The following is a 19,368-nucleotide window of genomic DNA, read 5'->3' on the forward strand; positions in this document are numbered from 1 at the left end:
GCAATCTTTCATTGCTGAACCTTTGGCTAGGATCTTGGAGTCCTTGTTGTCCACAGGAATGGTACTGGAGGATTGGAGGTGGCAAATGTTGTCCCCTTATTCAAAAAAGGTAGTAGGGATAGTCCAGGGAATTATGGACCAGTGAGCCTTACATCTGTCGTGGGCAAGCTGTTGGAAATGATTCTTAGAGATAGGATCTTTGGGCATTTAGAGAATCATTGTCTGATCAGGGACAGCCAGTATGGCTTTGTGAAGGGTAGATCGTGTCTCACAAGTCTGATAGTGTTCTTTGAGGAGGTGACCAGACAGATTGATGAGGGTAGTGCAGTAGATGTGGTGTACATGGATTTTAGTAAGGCATTTGACAAGGTTCCACATGGTAGGCTCCTTCAGAAGGTCAGAGGGCATGGGATCCAGGGAAGCTTGGACATGTGGATTCAGAGTTGGCTTGCCTGTAGAAAGCAGAGAGTTGTGGTGGAGGGAGTGCATTCAGATTAGAGGGCTGTGACTAGCGGTGTCCCACAAGGATCGGTTTTGGGACCTCTACTTTTCGTGATTTTTATTAATGACGGATGAGGGGGTAGAAGGGTGGATTAGCAAGTTTGCAGATGACACAAAGATTATTGATGTTGTGGATAGTGTGGAGGACTGTCGAAGATTGCAGAGGGACACTGATAGGATGCAGAACTGGGCTGAGAAGTGGCAGATGGAATTCAATCTGGAGGAGTGTGATGTGGTACACTTTGGAAGGACAAGGCGGAGTTCAAGGTTAATGGCAGGATTCTGGGTAGTGTGGAGGAGCAGAGGGATCTGGGGATTCATATCCACAGATCACTGAAAGTTGCCTCACAGGTGGATAGGGTAGTTGAGAAAGCTTATGGGCTGTTAGCATTCATAAGTCATGGGATCGAGTTTAACAGCCACAAGGTAATGATACAGCTCTACAAAACTCTGGTTAGACCACATTTAGATTACTGTGTCCAGTTCTGGATGCCTCAGGAAGGATGTGCAAGCATTGGAAAGGGTGCAGAGGAGATTTATCAGGATGCTGCCTGGTTTAGAGAATATGCATTATGAGGAGAGACTAAGGGAGCTAGGGCTTTATTCTTTGGAGAGGAGGAGGATGAGAAGAGACATGATAGAGGTTATAAAATAGTAAGAGGAATAGATGGAGTGGACAGCCAGCGCCTCTTTCCCAGGGCACCAATTTTCAATGCAAGAGGGCATGGCTTTAAAGTAATGGGTGGGAAGTTCAAGGGAGATATCAGAGGAAGGTTTTTTACCCAGAGAGTGGTTGGGGCATGGAATGCGCTGCTTGGGGCGGCAGTGGAGGCAGGTACATTGGTCAAATTCAAGAGATTGCTAGATAAGCATACGGAGGAATTTAGAATAGAGGGAAATATGGGAGGGTTAGATAGTCTTAGATGAGGTTTAAAGGTCGATACAACATTGTGGGCCAAAGGGCCTGTATTGTGCTGTACTGTTCTATGATTCTATGATAATAGCCACTATCATAGTCCAATTATAGAACATAGAACAGTACAGCACAGAACAGGCCCTTCGGCCCACAGTGTTGTGCCGACATTGCTATTCCCTCCTACCTACAGAATGGCAATATCCCTCTATTTTCCTCTCATTCCTGTGCCCATCCAAGGCCCTCTTAAAAGCCCCCAGTGAATTTGCCTCCACCACCCTATCAGGCAACAAATTCCAGGTATCTACCACTCTCAGGAAAAAACGTACTCCTCATGTCTGTTCTGAACCTACCCCCTCTCACCTTAAATGTATGCCCTCTGGATTGGATCACTCAATAATGGGATATGTTCATCTCTAATAGTTCATCAGTTTTATTTCCTACTCCTTGAGATGAAGTATAAAAACAAAGCACTAACAAATGATTATCTCCTTTTTCCCAATTTTAGTTTCCTCTTAATGAAACTCAGTTTGCATAGATTTAGTTCATATTGTGATTATTACTATTTGTAACCTTGTACTTTCTTCCTGTATTTCAAGGTAGGAGAATCCCAACATTTCAACACAATACTGAAAACATTGAAAGAGAATGTGGAACAAAAGGGCTGCAAGATTTCTGGGAGCTGATTGTACAAGGTGGGAAACACTTTATTAACAAGTGGCTGGTTTTTGAGAAGAGTCTTGAGTGACAGAGAAGTAGTAGATTACAGAGCTTTGGGTCCAGGCCACTGAAGGCACTTCCAATAATGTTAGAGCTATGAAAAGTAAGAGGTCAGAATTGGTGGATCTTGAAACATTCTAAGACTGGAGGCTGACTAGAGGAGAGGCCATACTGGACCTGGTACTAGGCAATGAGCCTGATCAGGTTTCATATCTCTCGGTGGGAGAGCAGTTTGGAGATAGTGACCATAACCCTTTGACCTTTACCATAGCCTTGGAGAGGGATAGGAGCAGACGATATGGGAAAGTATTTAACTGGGGGACGGGGAATTATGATGCTATTAGGCAGGAACTTGGGAGCATAAATTGGGAACAGATGTTCTTGGAGAAGTGCACAGTGGAAATGTGGAGGTTGTTTAAGGAATACTTGCTTGGGGTTCTGGATAAGTTTGTCCCATTGAGGCAGGGTAAGGATGGTAGAGTGAAGGAACCATGGTTGACAAGAGAAGTAGAATATCTTGTCAAGAGGAAGAAAGAAGCGTACCTGAGGTTTTGAAGCATGGCTCAGACAGTGCTCTGGGGAGTTATAATGTAGCCAGGAGTGAGCTTAAGAATGGACTTAGGAGAGCTAGAAGGCAGCATGAGAAGTCCTTGGCGAGCAGGATTAAGGAAAATCCCAAGGCGTTCTACATGTATGTGAAGAATAGGATAATGACTAGTGAGAGTAGGACCGATCAGGGATAAAAGAGGAAACGTGCCTGGAGTGGGAAGAGATAGGGGAGGTCCTTAATGAATACTTTGCTTCAGTATACACCAGAGAGAGAGACCTTGACATTTGTGAGGATGGCGTACAACAGGGCTGATATGCTGAGCATGTCGATGTGAGGAAAGATGTGCTGGAACTTCTGAAAAACATTAGGATAGATAAGTCACTGGGGCCAGACGGGATATATCCAAGGTTATTACGGGAATCGAGGGAAGAGATTGCTGCGCCTTTAATCTTTGCGTCCTCACTGGCCACAGGACTAGTGCCAGATGATTGGAGGGTGGCAAATGTTGTTCGTTTGTTAAGAAAGGGAGTAAGGATAACCATGGGAATTACAAACCATAGAACCATACAGCACAAAACAGGCCCTTCGGCCCACCATGTTGTGCCGTCCATCAAACCACCCTCACACTATCTAACCCTTTCCTCCCACATATCCCTCTATCTCACATTTCCTCCATATGCCTATCCAACAAACTCTTAAACCTGTCCAATGTATCTGCTCCACCAGCACCCCAGGCAGTGCATTACATGCACCAACAACTCTCTGGGTGAAAACCTGCCCCCTGACATCTCCCCTGAACGTCCCACCCATAACCTTAAAGCCATGCCCTCTCGTCCTTGAGCATTGGTGTCCTGGGAAGGAGGGTGCTGGCTGTCTACTCTATCTATGTGAGTCTTACTTCAGTGGTGGACAATTATTGGAGAAGATTCTGAGACACAGGATTTATGGGCATTTAGAGAAGCATAGGCTGATTTAGGGACAGAGAGTCTGGTTTTGTGAGGGGCAGGTCATGTCTTACGAGCCTGAATTGAATTCTTTGAGGATGTGACAAGCACGTTGATGAAGGTAGAGCAGTGGATGTGGTGTGCATGGATTTTATTAAGGCATTTGATAAGGTTCCTCATGGAAGGCTTATTCAGAAAGTCAGGAGGCATGGGATCCAGGGAAACCTGGCTGTGTGGATTCAGAATTGGCTCGCCCATAGAAGACAGAGGGTCATGGTAGATGGGGCATATTCTGCCTGGAGGTCGGTGGCCAGTGGTGTTCCGCAGGGATCTGCTCTGGGACTCCTGCTGTTTGTGATTATTATAAATGACTTGGATGAGGATGTGGAAGTGTGGGTCGGTAAGTTTGCTGATAATACAACGGTTGGTGGTGTTGTGGATAGTGTAGAAGTTTGCTGTAGATTACAACAGGACATTGATGGAATGCAGACCTGGGCTGAGATGTTGCAGATGGAGTTCAACCTGGATAAGTGTGAAGTGATACACTTTGGGAGATCAAATCTGAAGGCAGAATACAAGGTTAATGGCAGGACTCTTAGCAGTGTGAAGGAACAGAGGGATCTTGGGGTCCACGTCCATAGATCCCTCAAGGTTCCTGCGCAGGCTGATAGGATTGTTAAGAAGGCGTATGGTTTGTTGGCCTTCATTAGTCGGGGTATTGAGTTCAAGAGCTTGGAGGTAATGTTGCAGCTCTGTAGAACTCTGGTTAGACCACACTTGGGGTATTGTCCAGTTCTGGTCTCCTCATTATAGGAAGGATGTGGAAGCTTTAGAGAGGGTGCAGAAGAGATTTACCAGGATGTTGCCTGGATTGGAGAGCATGTCTTGTGAAGGTAGGTTGAGTGAGCTAGGGCTTTTCACTTTGGAGAGGAGGAGGATGAGAGGTGACTTGATAGAAGTGTACAGGATAAGAGGCATAGATCGAGTTGAAAATCAGACTTTTTCCCAGCGTGACAATGGTTAATACAAGGGGACATAACTTTAAGGTGATTGGAGGAAGGTACAGCGGGGGATGTCAGGGGTAAGTTCTTTACACAGAGTGGTGGGTGCATGGAACGCACTGCCAGCAAAGGTTGTGGGGGCTGTTACATTAGGGACATTTAAGAGACTCTTAGACATATAATGATAGGGCTATGTAGGAGGGAAGGGTTAGGTAGATCTTAGAGCAGGATAAAATGTCGGCACAACATTGTGAAGGGCCTGTACTGTGCTGTTATGTTCTATATGTTCTAACTGGAAATAGGGTTGAGCCTTGAAAGAATTGAATGGGTGTTTTAGTACCCGAAAAGCTGAGTTAGGGACAATAGACCAATAATGGAAATTGGTGGTATCTGAATGATCCATGAACACTACTTCATTATTTCTTTTTCATTGCACTCTTTATTTATTTATTTTTGTGATTCATAGATTTTTCTCTTTGCTCTGTACTGCTGCTGCTAAACAACAAATTTCACGTCATATGTCAGTGATAATAAATCTGATTCTGATTATGAAACAGTCTGTTTGGTTCATACATTTGCAAGGGAAAGAGATGGAGTTATTGGCTGGGGACAAAAGTTTGTAGCATGAATTGAAGACAATGTCTTGATATTTCCAATGTTTAGTGCCTTGAGAAATAACATAAGAAATAGAAGCAGAGTAGGCCATTCAGCCCTCAGGCCTGTTGTCCAGGAATCAATCTGGTAAAATTATGCCAAACTCCTTCTATTGCATATATTCTTTCTTAGCTTGGGAGAACAAATCTGTGCTCAATATTTCAGAGGTTCTATAATAGTGGAGCAACAAATTTCACATCATATATGAGTGATGATAAATTTGATTGTGAATTTGTCTCTGCTGTTTCACTCATTCTCTTTCAATAAAGGCAATATACCATTTGGTTTACTAATTTCTTGCTGAACCTGCATTAATTTTTTGTGATTCATGTAGGATACCAAGCCCTGTTTCTCCTTTTGCAAATGGAGCTAGCCCTTATCATCCTTGTTTGCTCTGTTGCAAACTGAGCTACTCCTTTTCTGGGAGCCTCACTCTAAATATCTCTCTTTCTATTGCCATTAGTTTTTGGTTCAGTGAAGCAGTCCTTTAGATGGTTAAATTCTTCTGTTGTCTGAGCAGCTAAAAATATAGATCTATATTCTCTGGCCTCTGTTCTACAACACTCCCCAGGGCCCTGCAGTTCACTGAGAAATTTCTACCTGGATTTGACTTTCCAAAATCCAACACCTTGCACTTATCCGAATTAAACTCCATTTGTTATCCAAATTAAACTCCATTAAACTGGATTAGTAAATTTGCAGATGATACTAAAATTGGAGGTGTAGTGGACAGTGAGGAAGGCTTTCAAAGCTTGCAGAGGGATCTGGACCAAATGGAAAAATGGTCCAGAAAACGGCAGATGGAATTTAATGCAGACAAGTGTGAGGTGTTGCATTTTGGAAGGACAAATCAAGGGAGGACATACACAGTAAATGATAGGGCACAGAGGAGTGCAGAGGAACAAAGGGATCTGGGAGTTCAGATACATAATTCCTTGAAAGTAGAGTCACAGGAAGACAGGGTTGTAAAAAAGACTTTTGGCATCCTGGCATTTATAAATCAAAGTATTGAGTATAGGAGTTGGAATGTTTTGGTGAGGTTGTATAAGTCATTGGTGAGACCAAATTTAGAATATTGTGTGTAGTTCTGGTCGCCGAACTACAGGAAGGATGTCAGTAAGATTGAAAGAGTGCAGAGGAGATTTACAAAAATGTTGCCGGGTCTTCGGGAGTTGAGTTAAAAGGAAAGATTGAGCATGTTAGGACTTTATTCCTTGGAGCGGAGAAGAATGAGGGGAGATATGATAGAGGTTTATAAAATGATGAAGGGCATAGACAGGGTTAATGCAAGTAGGCTCTTTCCACCTAGATTAGGAGAGATAAGTACGAGAGGACATGGCTTTAGGGTGAAAGGGGAAAGGTTTAGGGGGAACATTAGAGGGAACTTCTTCACTCAAAGAGTGGTGGGAGTGTGGAATGGGCTGCCATCTGATGTGGTAAATGCGGGCTCGCTCTTAACTCTTCAGCGTAAATTGGATAGATACATGGATGAGAGAGGTCTGGAGAGGTATGGGCTGGGGGCAGGTAAATGGGAATAGACGAATAATGTTTTGGCACAGACTAGAAGGGCCGAATGGCCTGTTTTCTGTGCTGTAGTTTTTCTATGGTTTCTATGCCATTACTCAGCCCACTTACCCAGCTGACAAAGATCCCTCTGTAATTTTTGATAACCTCCTTCACTGTCTACGATACCGCTTATTTTAGTATCATCTCCAAATTTACTAACATGCCTTGTGCATTCTCATGCAAGTTGTTGATATAGATGACAAACAACAATGGGCCCAGCACTGACCCCTGAGGAACACCACTGGTCACGGGTTTCCAGTCCGGGGAACAACCTGCCCTCATTGACCTTCTTGGTCACTTCATCAAAAAAATTCAATCAAGTTTGTAAGCTGTGATCTCTTACTCAGTAAGACGTGATCTCTCATGCACAAAGCCATGCTGACTACCCCTAATCAAGCCCCGTCTTTCCAGATGCATAGGCTCATATAGAAACAGGCCCTTCAGCCAACTTGTCCATGCCAACCATGGTGCCCATCAAGAAACATAGAAAAACCTACGGAACAATTCAGGCCCTTCGGCAAACAAAGCTGTGCCAAACATGTCCCTACTCTAGAAATTTCTAGGCTTACCCATAGCCCTCTATTTTATTCAGCTCTATGTACCTATCCAACAGTCTCTTAAAAGACCCTATCATATTTGCCTCCACCACTGTTGCTGGCAGCCCATTCCACGGACTCACCACTCTCTGAGTGAAAAAACTTACCCCTGACATCTCTATACCTACTCCCCAGCACCTTAAACCTATGTCCTCTTGTGGCCACCATCTCAGCCCTGGGGAAAAGCCTCAGACTGTCAACATGATCAATGCCTCTCATCAGCTTATACACCTCTATCAGGTCCCCCCTCATCCTCCGTCGCTCCAAGGAGAAAAGGCCGAGTTCCCTCAACCTGCTTTCATAAGGCATGCTCCACATTCCAGGCAACATCCTTGTAAATCTCCTCTCTACCCTTTCTATGGCTTCCACATCCTTCCTGTAGTGAGGCGACCAGAACTGAGCACAGTACTCCAAGTGGGGTCTACCCAGGGTCCTGTATAGCTGCAACAATACCTCACGGCTCCTAAATTCAATTCCCCGATTGATGAAGGACAATACACCATATGCCTTCTTAACCACAGAGTCAACCTGCACAGCCGCTTTGTGCGTCCTATGGACCCAGACCCCAAGATCCCTCTGATCCTCCACACTGCCAAGAGTCCTACCATTAAGACTATATTCTGCCACCATATTTGATCTACCAAAATGAACCACTTCACACTTATCTGAGTTGAACTGCATCTGCCACTTCTCAGCCCAACTTTGCATCCTATCTATGTCCCGCTGTAACCTCTGACAGCCCTCTATACTACCCACAACACATCCAACCTTTGTGTCATCCGCAAACTTACTAACCCATCCCTCCACTTCCTCATCCAGGTCGTTTATAAAAATCGCAAAGAGTAAGGGTTCCAGAACAGATCCCCGAAGCACACCACTGGTCACCGACCTCCATGCAGAATACGACCCCTCAGCAACCACTCTTTGCCTTCTGTGGGCCAGCCAGTTCTGGATCCACATTGCAATGTCCCCTTGGATCCCATGCCTCCTTACTTTCGCAATAAGCCTTGCATGGGGTACCTTATCAAACGCCTTGCTGAAATCCATATACACAACATCTACTGCTCTCCCTTCATCGATGTGTTTAGTGACATCCTCAAAAATTCAATCAGGCTTGTAAGGCAGGACCTGCCCTTGACAAAGCCATGCTGACTATTCCTAATCATATTATACTCTCAAATGTTTAAATCCTTCCTCTCAGGATCATCTCCATCAGCTTACCAACCACTGAGGTAAGACTCACTGGTCTGTATTTCCTGGGCTATCTCTACTCCCTTCCTTGAATAAGGGAACAACATCCGCAACCCTCCAATCTTCTGGAACCTCTCCGGTCTCCATCAATGATGCAAAGATCAGCATCAGAGGCTCTGCAATCTCCTCCCTCGCCTCCCACAGCAGCCTGGAGTACATCTCAACCGATCCTGGCAACTTATCCAACTTGATGCTTTCCAAAAGCTCCAGCATCTCCTCTTTCCTAATATCTACATGCTCAAGTTTTTCAGCCTACTGCAAGTCCTCACTACAATCCCCCAGATCTTTTTCCGTAGTGAATACTGATGTAAAGTATTCATTAAATACCTCCGCTATTTCTTCTGGATCCATACACACTTTCCCACTGCTGCACTTGATAGGCCCTATTCTTTCCTATCTTATCCACATACTTGTAGAATGCCTTGGGGTTTTCCTTAATTCTGCCCGCCAAGGCCTTCTCATGTCCCCTTCTGGCTCTCCTTTTCTCCTTCTTAAGCTCCTTCCTGTTAGCTTTATACTCTTCCAGATCTCTAACATTACCTAGCTCTCTGTACCTTTTGTAAGCTTTTCTTTTCCTTTTGACTAGATTTATTATAGCCTTTGTACACCATGGTTCCTATATCCTCTCATGGCTCCCCTGTCTCATTGGAACATGCCTATGCAGAACGCCACACAAATATCCCCTGAATATCTGCCACATTTCTTCTGTACTTTTCCCTGAGAACATATGTTTCCAATTTAATCTTCCAATTTCCTGCCTGAGAGCCTCATCATTCCCTTTACTCCAAGTAAACGCCTTTCTAGTCTGTCTGTTCCTATCTCTCTCCAGTGCTATTGTAAAGGAGATAGAATTATGATCACTATCTCCAAAATGCTCCCCCACTGAGAGGTCTGACACCTGACCAGGTTCATTTCTCAATACCAAATCAAGCACAGCCTCTCCTCTTGTAGACCTATCTTCATATTGTGTCAAGAATCCTTCCTGAACACACTTAACAAACTCCACCCCATCCAAACCCCTCAGCTAGTCCCATTTCCCCTTGTTTGGCTCACATCCATCTAAACTCCTGCTATCCACATACTTATCCAAATATTCTAACTGTTTTATCTTTTCCCTCAGAATTGTCTCCAGTAACTCCAGTTCGGCATATAGTTTATAGTTTGAGGGGCCCTATTCTCTCTTGTGACTCTTTTTCTCTTAATATGCATGAAATCGCTTAGGATTCTCCTCTGCTCAAGCTTTCTCATGCCCCCTTTTTGCCCTCCTGATTTCCTTCTTGAGTACACTCCTGAATCCCCTATATTCTGGATGGGCCTGATGGCATATATCCCAGAATACTGAAAGAAGCAAGTGAGGAGATTGTTAGGGCCTTTGACTAAGTTCTTTGTGTCTTCACCAGCAACAGGCGACGTCCCAGAGGACTGGAGAGTAGCAGATATTGTGCCTTTGTTCAAGAAAGGAAATAGGGATAATCCAGGTAACTGTAGGCCAGTGAGCCTCATGTCAGTAGTAGGGAAGCTATTGGAGAGGATACTGAGGGAAAGGATTTATTCACATTTGGAAAGTCATGGCCTGCTTTTAGGAACAATCTGCATGGCTTTGTTTGGGGCAGGTCATACCTTACAAACTTTATCAAGTTTTTTGAGGAGGTGACAAAGGAGCTTGATGAGGGTAAGGCAGCGGACGTTATCTATGTGGACTTTAGTAAGGCATTTGATAAGGTCCCTCATGGCAGGTTGATTCAGAAGATAAAGATGCATGGGATCCAGGGTGAATTGCAATTCAGGTTGCAGTTTTGGATTCGGAACTGGCTTGCCCGTAGAAGACAGAGTAGGGGTGGAAGGCTGTGATTCTGGCTGGAGGTCTGTGACCAGTGATGGTCCACAAGGATCGGTGCTGGGACCTCTTTGTTTGTGATATGTATCAATGATTTGAATGAAAATGGGTGGATTAGCAAGTCGCAGATGACACCAGGATTGGTGGAGTTGTGGATAGTGTAAAGGACTATCAAAGAATACAGTGGGATATAGATCAGTTACAGATATGGGCAGAGAAGTGGCAGATGGAGTTTAATCTGGGCAAGTGTGAGATGTTGCACTTTGGGAGGTCAAATGATGGGAGAAAGTATACAGTTAATGTAGGCCCCTTAATAGTACTGAGGTACAGAGGGATCTTGGGGTCCAGGTCCATAGTTCACTGAAAGTGGCTACGCAAGTGGATAAGGTGACTTTAAAAGAAAAGGCGTATGGCCTGCTTGTCTTCAATGCTAGAGATGTTGAGTATAAGAGTAAGGAAGTCATGCTGCAGCTGAATAAAACTTTAGTCAGACTGCTCCTGGAGTATTGTGTGCAGTTCTGGTTGCCCCATTATAGAAAAGATGTGGAGACTATGCAGAAGAGGTTTACCAGGATGGTGCCAGGATTAGAGGGTATGAGCTATAAGGAAAGGTTGAACAAACTTGGGTTGTTGTTCTTAGAGCGTCGGAGGCTGAAGAGAGACCTGATCGAGGTTTTTAAAATTTTGGGAGGCATAGATAGGGTGCTCAGTCAGAATCTTTTCTCCAGGGTAGAAATGTAAAACACCAGAAGACATGCTTTTAAGGTTAGGGGGGAAGTTTAAAAGTGATGAGGGGCAATTTTTTTGCACAGAGTGGTAGGTGCCTGGAATGGGTACCAGGGGTAGTAGTGGAAGCAGGCAGTTCTGTGGAGTTTAAGAGGCTTTTAGACAGACACATGAATATGAAGGGAATGGAGGGATGTGGATGATACACAGGAGGAGAACATTTAGTATAAATTATAAAAGGTCAAATATGTTGGTGGAATATAGTATTAATGGTGGGACTCTTGGCAGTGTGGAGGATCAAAGGGATCTTGGGGTCTGGGTCCATAGGACGCTCAAAGCAGCTGTGCAGGTTGACTCTGTGGTTAAGAAGGCATTTGGTGTATTGTCCTTCATCAATCGGGGAATTGAATTTAGGAGCCGTGAGGTATTGTTGCAGCTATATAGGACCCTGGTCAGACCCCACTTGGAGTATTGTGTTCAGTTCTGGTCGCCTCACTACAGGAAAGATGTGGAAGCCATAGAGAGGGTGCAGAGGAGATTTACAAGGATGCTGCCTGGAATGCGGAGCATGCCTTATGAAAGCAGGTTGAGGGAACTCGGCCTTTTCTCCTTGGAGAGACGGAGGATGAGGGGGGACCTGATGGAGGTGTATAAGATGATGAGAGGTATTGATGGGGTAGATCGTCAGAGGCTTTTCCCCAGGGCTGAAATGGTTGTCACAAGAGGACACAGGTTTAAGGTGCTGGGGAGTAGGTGCAGAGGAGATGTCAGGGGTAAGTTTTTTACTCAGAGTGGTGAGTGCATGGAATGGGCTGCCGGAAACGGTGGTGAAGGTTGATACGATAGGGTCTTTTAAGAGACTTTTAGATAGGTACATGGAGCTGAATAAAATAGAGGGTTATGGGTAAGCCTAGTAATTTCTAGGGTAGGGACATGTTCGGCACAACTTTGTGGGCCGAAGGGCCTGAATTGTGCTTTAGTTTTTCTATGTTTCTTGACATCAAGATTGGCACAACATCGTGGGCTGATTGGTCTGCCCAGTGCTGTTCTGTTCTTTGTTCTATGTATTCCTGTAGGGATTTACTTGATCCCAGCTGCTTGTACCTGACCCATGCTGTTTTGGCCCGGACTTCAATATCCCTCATCATTCAGGGTTCCCTACTCCTACCAGCCTTGCCCTTCACGGTCACAGGAACATACAGACCTTGAGCTCTCACTACTTCACCTTTAAAGCCTCCCACTTGCCTGTGGTCCCTTTGCCAGCAAACAAGCTGCTCCAATCAACCTTTGCAAGCTCCTGTCTCATATTGTCAAAATTCACCTATATATCCATCTTCCTTTTGAATGCAATGTCTGCCTCCACTTTTCCCCAGGTGTGTATTCAAAACGCTAACCACTTCTTGTGTCAAAAAAATCTTCAAGTCACATTTGTTTTTTTTGCCAATCATATTCATTCTTTGTTGAGAATCAGATGGATATCTGAAATAAAAGCAGAATACCAGAAACACTTAGCAGGTGAGGCAACATCTGTGGAAAGAGCAACAATCTGAACAACATTTCAATGTGCAGACCCTTTTATCAGAACTGGGAAATGGGAAAACAAATTAGTTTGAAGTTGTACAGGGAATGAGGAAGGGAAGACAGAATAAAGGAAATAATTCTGATAGGATCAGCCCAGGGTTGCTGAGGTGATTACTTTGTTTACATAGCATATGGTTAATAAATTAATGAAGGCTGTTGTAGAGAGGAAAAGCAGGCAAAGAGCAATAAGGTGCTGAGTCTTTCCAGCATTTTCTGTTTTTATTTCATTCTCTGTTTTCTTGGTCAGAGGGAACAGCTTCTCTCTGGTATTCAAAAATCAAAAAACTACAGATACTGGAAATCTGTAATAAAAACAGGAAATGCTAGAGACACTCGGTCAGCAAAGTTAATGTTTCAGGTCAATATGTAGACTAAAGATCCCAGCAGTAATGTATTAACTTGTTACATGTGACTCAGAATCAGGTTTATTAACACTGACTTACATGATGTTACTGAAGGAGAGGACTGCTGCACACAAATCTGGTGATCCTGATCTGTACAAGAAATCGAGGTATCGCCTTCAGAAAGCTATCAGGGATGCCAATAGGCAATACCGACTCAAAATAGAGACCCTGACCAGCTGTCAGTTATGGCAGGGCTTACATGCCATAACAGGCTACAAGATGAAGTTGGGCTGCATAGCTAACAACAGCGCATCCCTTCCAAATGAACTTAACACATTCTATGTGCGTTTTGAACAGAAAGGAAATGGATTGTCACCATCCACCCTGACAGCCACCAACGAAGCTGAACCTGTGATCACAGTGGAGGACGTAAGATCAGTCTTCCGGAGAGTGAACACAAGGAAAGCACCTGGCCCAGATGATGTCCCTGGCCATGTGCTCAGATCTTGTGCTGATCAGCTGCCAGAAGTATTTGCGGACATATTTAACCTCTCCCTGCTTCACGCTCAGGTTCCCACCTGTTTTAAGAAGACCACCATCATCCCGGTACCGAAGAAAAGCAAGGTAACATGCCTCAATGACTACCAACCAGTGGCTCTGACATCCACCACCATGAAGTGCTTTGAGAGGTTGATCATCAGCTCTAGCCTACCAGACAACCTGGACCCATTGTAATTCGCCTATCGCCGAAACAGGTCTACAGCGGATGCCATCTCCCTGGCCCTGCACTCAGCTCTGGAGCATCTGGACAGTAAAGCCTATTGTTTATTGACTACAGCTCTGCCTTCAATACAATAATCCCAAGTAAGCTTGTCACCAAACTCCGAGACCTAGGACTCAACACCTCCCTCTGTAATTGGATCCTTGACTTTCTAACAAACAGACTGCAATCAGTGAGGATAGGCAGCAATACCTCCGGCACAATTATTCTCAACACTGGTGCCCCACAAGGCTGCGTCGTCAGCCCTCTACTCTACTCCCTTTACACTCATGACTGTGTGGCCAGATTCTGCTCTAACTCCATCTACAAGTTTGCAGATGATACCACCGTTGTAGGCTGTATCTCAAACAGCGATGAGTCGGAGTACAGGAAGGAGGTAGAGAGCTTAGTGGAATGGTGTCATGACAACAACCTTGCCCTCAATGTCAACAAAACAAGAGTTGGTCATTGACTTCAGGAAAGGGGGTGGTGTACATGCACCTGTCTACATCAATGGTTCTGAGGTCGAGAGGGTTGAGAACTTCAAGTTCCTGGGAGTGAACATCACCAACAGCCTGTCCTGGTTAAAGCACGTAGAAACCACGGCCAAGAAAGCTCACCAGTGCCTCTACTTCCTCAGGAGGTGAAATAAATTTGGTTTGTCTGCTTTGACTCTCACCAACTTTTACAGATGCACCATAGAAAGCATCCTATCTGGATGTATCACGGCTTGGTACGGCAACTGCTCTGCCCAGGACCGCAAGAAACTGCAGATTTGTGGACACAGCCCCTCACATTACGGACACTAGCCTCCCCTCCTTGGACTTTACCTCTCGCTGTCTTGGTGAAGCAGCCAGCATAATCAAAGACCCCACCCACCCGGGACATTCTCTCTTGTCTCCTCTTCCATCAGGTAGAAGATACAGGAGCCTGAGGGCATGTACCACCAGACTTAAGGACACCTTCTACCCCACTGTGATAAGGCTATTGAACAGTTCCCTTATACAGTGAGATGGACTATGACTTCACGATCTACCTTGTGACCTCACACCTTATTGCACTGCACTTTCTCTATAGCTGTGACACTTTACTCTGTACTGTTACTGTTTTTACCTGTACTACATCAATGTACTCAATGTAACTGCACTGTGTAATGAATTGACCTGTATGATCAGTTTATAAGACAAGCTTTTTACTGTACCTCAGTACAAGTGACAATAATGAACCAATACCAATTTGTTGTTTTGCAGCAGCAGTATGGTGATTTCCTGATTTATTCTCTTCCCTGCATTATCATACAGATAACTCCTACAGATAACAGCTACAGATAACTCCTGCCAACATTCTCTGCCTCTTGCTGTTTCTTAACCAAAGCTGAATCCACTTCCTGATTTTCTGAGCTAGGATTCTATCTCTCTACTGCCTTTATCCCATCTTTTATTATCTGGGCTAACCTTTTTCCGTTTTGCTTATCTCTTCTAAAAGTTAAGTATCCTGGAAAACTTAATTCCCATCCTTGATCACTTCGCAACTGTAGCTCTGTAATAGCTATAAGGTTGTACCCATTTATTTCTTTGTGTCATTAATTCATCCTGTTATGAACACGGTATGCATTGAACTAAGAGCTTTCAGTTTATCTTTTTACCATTTTTCCCAGCTCTGACTCTAATTGGAGATGCATTCTTTAAGAGCAATTGGTTGTTTATTCAAGGATTTAGGGAGTACGTGGAATCGAGTGATACAGCATGGAAACAGGGCCTCAGCCCACTGAATCCAAGCCAACCATGATGCAAGCATCTTACAGAATCCCATTTTATTCTCCCTACATGCCCAATAACTCTCCCCAGTTTCTACCATTCACCTAATCACTAGGGGCAATTTACAGTGGCCCATTAACCTGCACATCTTTGGGATGTCGGAGGAAATCAGAGCATCCGGGGGAAACCCACGTGGTCACAGGGAGAACATGCAAACTCCACATAGGACCCGAGGTTGGTATTGAACCTGGATCGCTGGAGCTGTGAGGCTGCTAACTTCATCAGTGTGTCACTTGTAGTTGAAATAGACTGCATGACCAACAGAGAGGGACACTGGGACAGATGTGACTAAATTATGTTTCTCACCTGTTTCATTGTTTTTTTATGAAGAATGGCATTAGATTTTCTAGAATCATCTCCTCTATAAGTTTTAGTGATTTTAGGTTTTTGTACATTTGTAGTTAATCTATGTAGAATGTGCTATCAAATGGTAACCTTTGCGACCTTTCCCTTAAATACAGATGCTGTCTCTCTCATAACAAAAAATGAAGATGCAGAAAGTACAGTGACCAGTGATGAAGCCAAACAGGTAAAACTTCCCATTTGTGATTGCTTGTATCCTAGTCAGTCACATGGTTGCTTGGTTCTACAGGACTGCAACTGCTGTTCATTATAGATTTGAGTACAATCCTGTTCAGGCACAACTATATAAAGCAGACCTTTAGAGATGTGATTTCCCTTTGATCCAGTTGTAGCACCAACAGTTTGATAATTCAAAGGGGGAAACAAGGATAGAGACAGAAAACCAAAGGGTAGAAGACAGAGGGATTGGAATGACAGTTGAGCCATGGTGTAAAATCATGCCAAGATAAAATCATGCCAAGATGACTAAAAATGTTGAAGGGGCAAGCAAGTGCAAGTTGTGGCAATGAGTGTGAGGAGTTGCATTTTGGGAAGTCAAACCAGGGTATGACTTTCACAATGAATGGTAAGGCCCTGGGGAGTCTTGTAGAACAGAAGGACCTAGTGGTATAAGCACATAGTTCCCTAAAAGTAATGTCATAGGTAGACAGGGTGGTGAAGAAGACATTTGACACACTGGCCTTCAACAGTCAAGGTACTGAGTATAAGAGTTGGGACATTATGTTGTAGTTGTACAAGACATTGGTGAGGTTGAACCTGGAGCACTGCGTACATTTTGGTTACCCTGTTATAGCAAAGACATCATTAAACTGGAAAGAGTGCAAAGAAGATTTACGAGAATGTTGCCAGGACTTGAGGCTCTGAGTTATTGGGAGAGGTTGGACAGGCTAGGACTTTATTCCTTGGAGCATAGGAGAATGAGGGGTAACTTTGTAGAGGTGTACAAAATCATGAGGGGCATAGATAGGGTGAATGCACTCAGTTGTCTCCCCAGGGTTGGGGAATTAGGAACTAGAGGGCATAGGTTTAGAGTGAAAGGGGAAAGATTTAAAAAGGACTTGAGGGGCAACTTCATGTAGAGGGTGGTACCTATGTGGAATGAGCTGCCAGAGGAAGTGGTTAAGCCAGGTACAATAACAACACTTAAAAGGTATTTAGAGACGTATATGGATAGGAAAGACTTAGAGGGATATGGGCAAATGGGACTAGCTTGGATGGGCAACCTGGTCGACATGCATGAGTTGAGCAGAAGGGCCTTTTCATGTGCAGTTTTTACTTTCTGATTCTATGACCTGTCAAAATGTCTTTCATACGCTGTGAGTGTACCTGCCTCGACCACTTCCTCTGGCAACTTGTTCCTTATAGATACCACTGTCTGTGTGGAAAAACTTGCCCCTTCGAGTAAAAGTGGCTGAGGGGTGACTTAATAGAACTATATAAGATTATGAAATGCATAGGGTAGAAGATCTGAGTCTTTTTCTCATGGTAGGTTATCAAAAATAACAGGGCATGAGTTTAAGGTCAGAAAGAGTTTTAAAGTGGATCTGATGCATTTAAAAGGCAGTTAGACAGACACTTAAATAAGCAAGGCATTAGAGGAATAGAGTCCAACTGCAGACATATGGGATTAGTACTGATGGGCAAAAGAAGTTGTCATGGACATGGGTAGGCAGAAGGGCCTGTTTCTGTGCTGTACAACTCTATGAAGGGGCATACGTTTAGGATGAGAGTTAGGAAGTTTAGAGAAGATCTGAGAGGAAATTTTTTCAAACAGATGGTGGTTGTAGTCTGGAATGCACTGCCTGAGGAAACTGAGAAGGTAGATACACTCTTGACATTTTAGAACTATCTAGAAACATGAAACATCAAAGCATGAGGCTAAGGAGCTGGTGCGTGTGTAATGCAGTTCGAAATAAATTACATCTGCCATTCCTTTACCCAATTTCCCTGATCTAGATTCTCCTATATCTGCTCTGCCAGGGATATTTCATGGACCCTTTTGCCCTCCTAATTTATTTCTTAAGTGTACTACATTCTTTCTACTCCTCAAAGTACTTGCTTGATCACAACTGCCTACATATGACACATGACTCCTTTTTCCGTACCAGAGCCTCAATATCCCTCACCACCCAGGGTTCCCTGAACCTGCCAGTCTTAATCTTCTAGCTCATAGGAAGATGCTACTCCTGAATTCTTCTTATCACACCTTTAAAAGCCAGACATCCCTTAACCCGCAAGCAGTCTCTCCCAATCAACTTTTGCGAGTTCCCGTCTGATGCCGTTGAAATTAGCCTTGCCCCAATTTAGGTCTTTGACTTGAGGGCCAGTCCTATCTTTTTCCATGACTATCTTGGAATAGAATTATGATCACTGGTCTCAAAGTGCCCCCTGACCAAGACAGCCACTTGCCTTGCCTCATTTCCAAAGGGGAGGTCTAGTGTAGCCCCTTCTCTAGTAGGGCTATCTACATATTGCATGAGAAAACTTTCCTGGGCACACTTAACAAATTGTATCCATCTAACTAAGAGCTTGGATAAGTACGTGGAACTATGATATTGTGGCTTTTGCAGAGACTTGGCTGTCACCAGGGCAGGAATGGATATTGAATATTCCTGGATTTCAGTGTTTTAAAAGGGATAGGGAGGGGGGAGAAGAGGAGGAGGGGTGGCGTTACTGGTCAGGGATATTATTACAGCTGCAGAAAGGGTGGATAATGTAGAAGGATCCTCTCTAGAGTCAGTATGGGTGGAAGTTAGGAACAAGAAAGGAGCAGTTACTCTACTGGGAGTATTCTAAGGCCCCCCGGTAGCAGCAAGGATACTGAGAAGCAGATTGGGAGGCAGATTTTGGAAAGGTGCAAGAATAACAGGGTTGTTATCATGGGAGACTTCAACTTCCCAAATATTGATTGACACCTGCTTAGTACCAAAGGTTTAGATGGGGCAGAGTTTGTTAAGTGTGTATGTTGACAGGCCGACTAGAGGGAATGCCATATTAGATCTAGTATTAGGTAATGAACTGGCTCAGGTGACAGATCTCTGTGGGTGAGCATTTGGGGGACAGTGACCACCGCTCCCTAACCTTTAGCATTGTCATGGACAAGGATAGAAGCAAAGAAGACAGGAAGATATTTAATTGGGGAAAGGCAAATTATGAGGCTATAAGGCTAGAACTTGCAAGTGTGAATTGGGATGACATTTTTGAATGGAAATGTACTATGGAGATGTGGTCATTGTTCAGGGAT

General features: G+C 44.2%; 1 protein-coding gene across 5 annotated transcripts in view; it reads left to right on the plus strand.

Moving 5' to 3' along the window:
• The window catches only part of xrcc5 (X-ray repair complementing defective repair in Chinese hamster cells 5), a 197,203-nt gene that overhangs the window by 172,062 nt on the left and 5,773 nt on the right, over positions 1 to 19,368 (plus strand). For all 5 annotated transcript variants that reach the window (XM_052025903.1, XM_052025913.1, XM_052025894.1 and 2 more), the window contains 2 exons: positions 2,014 to 2,109; positions 16,223 to 16,290. In XM_052025903.1, coding sequence (XP_051881863.1) covers positions 2,014 to 2,100 — 87 coding nt within the window. In that variant the 3' untranslated portion in view covers positions 2,101 to 2,109; positions 16,223 to 16,290. The remainder of the gene's footprint in view (positions 1 to 2,013; positions 2,110 to 16,222; positions 16,291 to 19,368) is intronic.

This window comes from Pristis pectinata, chromosome 1, assembly GCF_009764475.1.
Source record: "Pristis pectinata isolate sPriPec2 chromosome 1, sPriPec2.1.pri, whole genome shotgun sequence".
Taxonomy (NCBI): Eukaryota; Metazoa; Chordata; class Chondrichthyes; order Rhinopristiformes; family Pristidae; genus Pristis; species Pristis pectinata.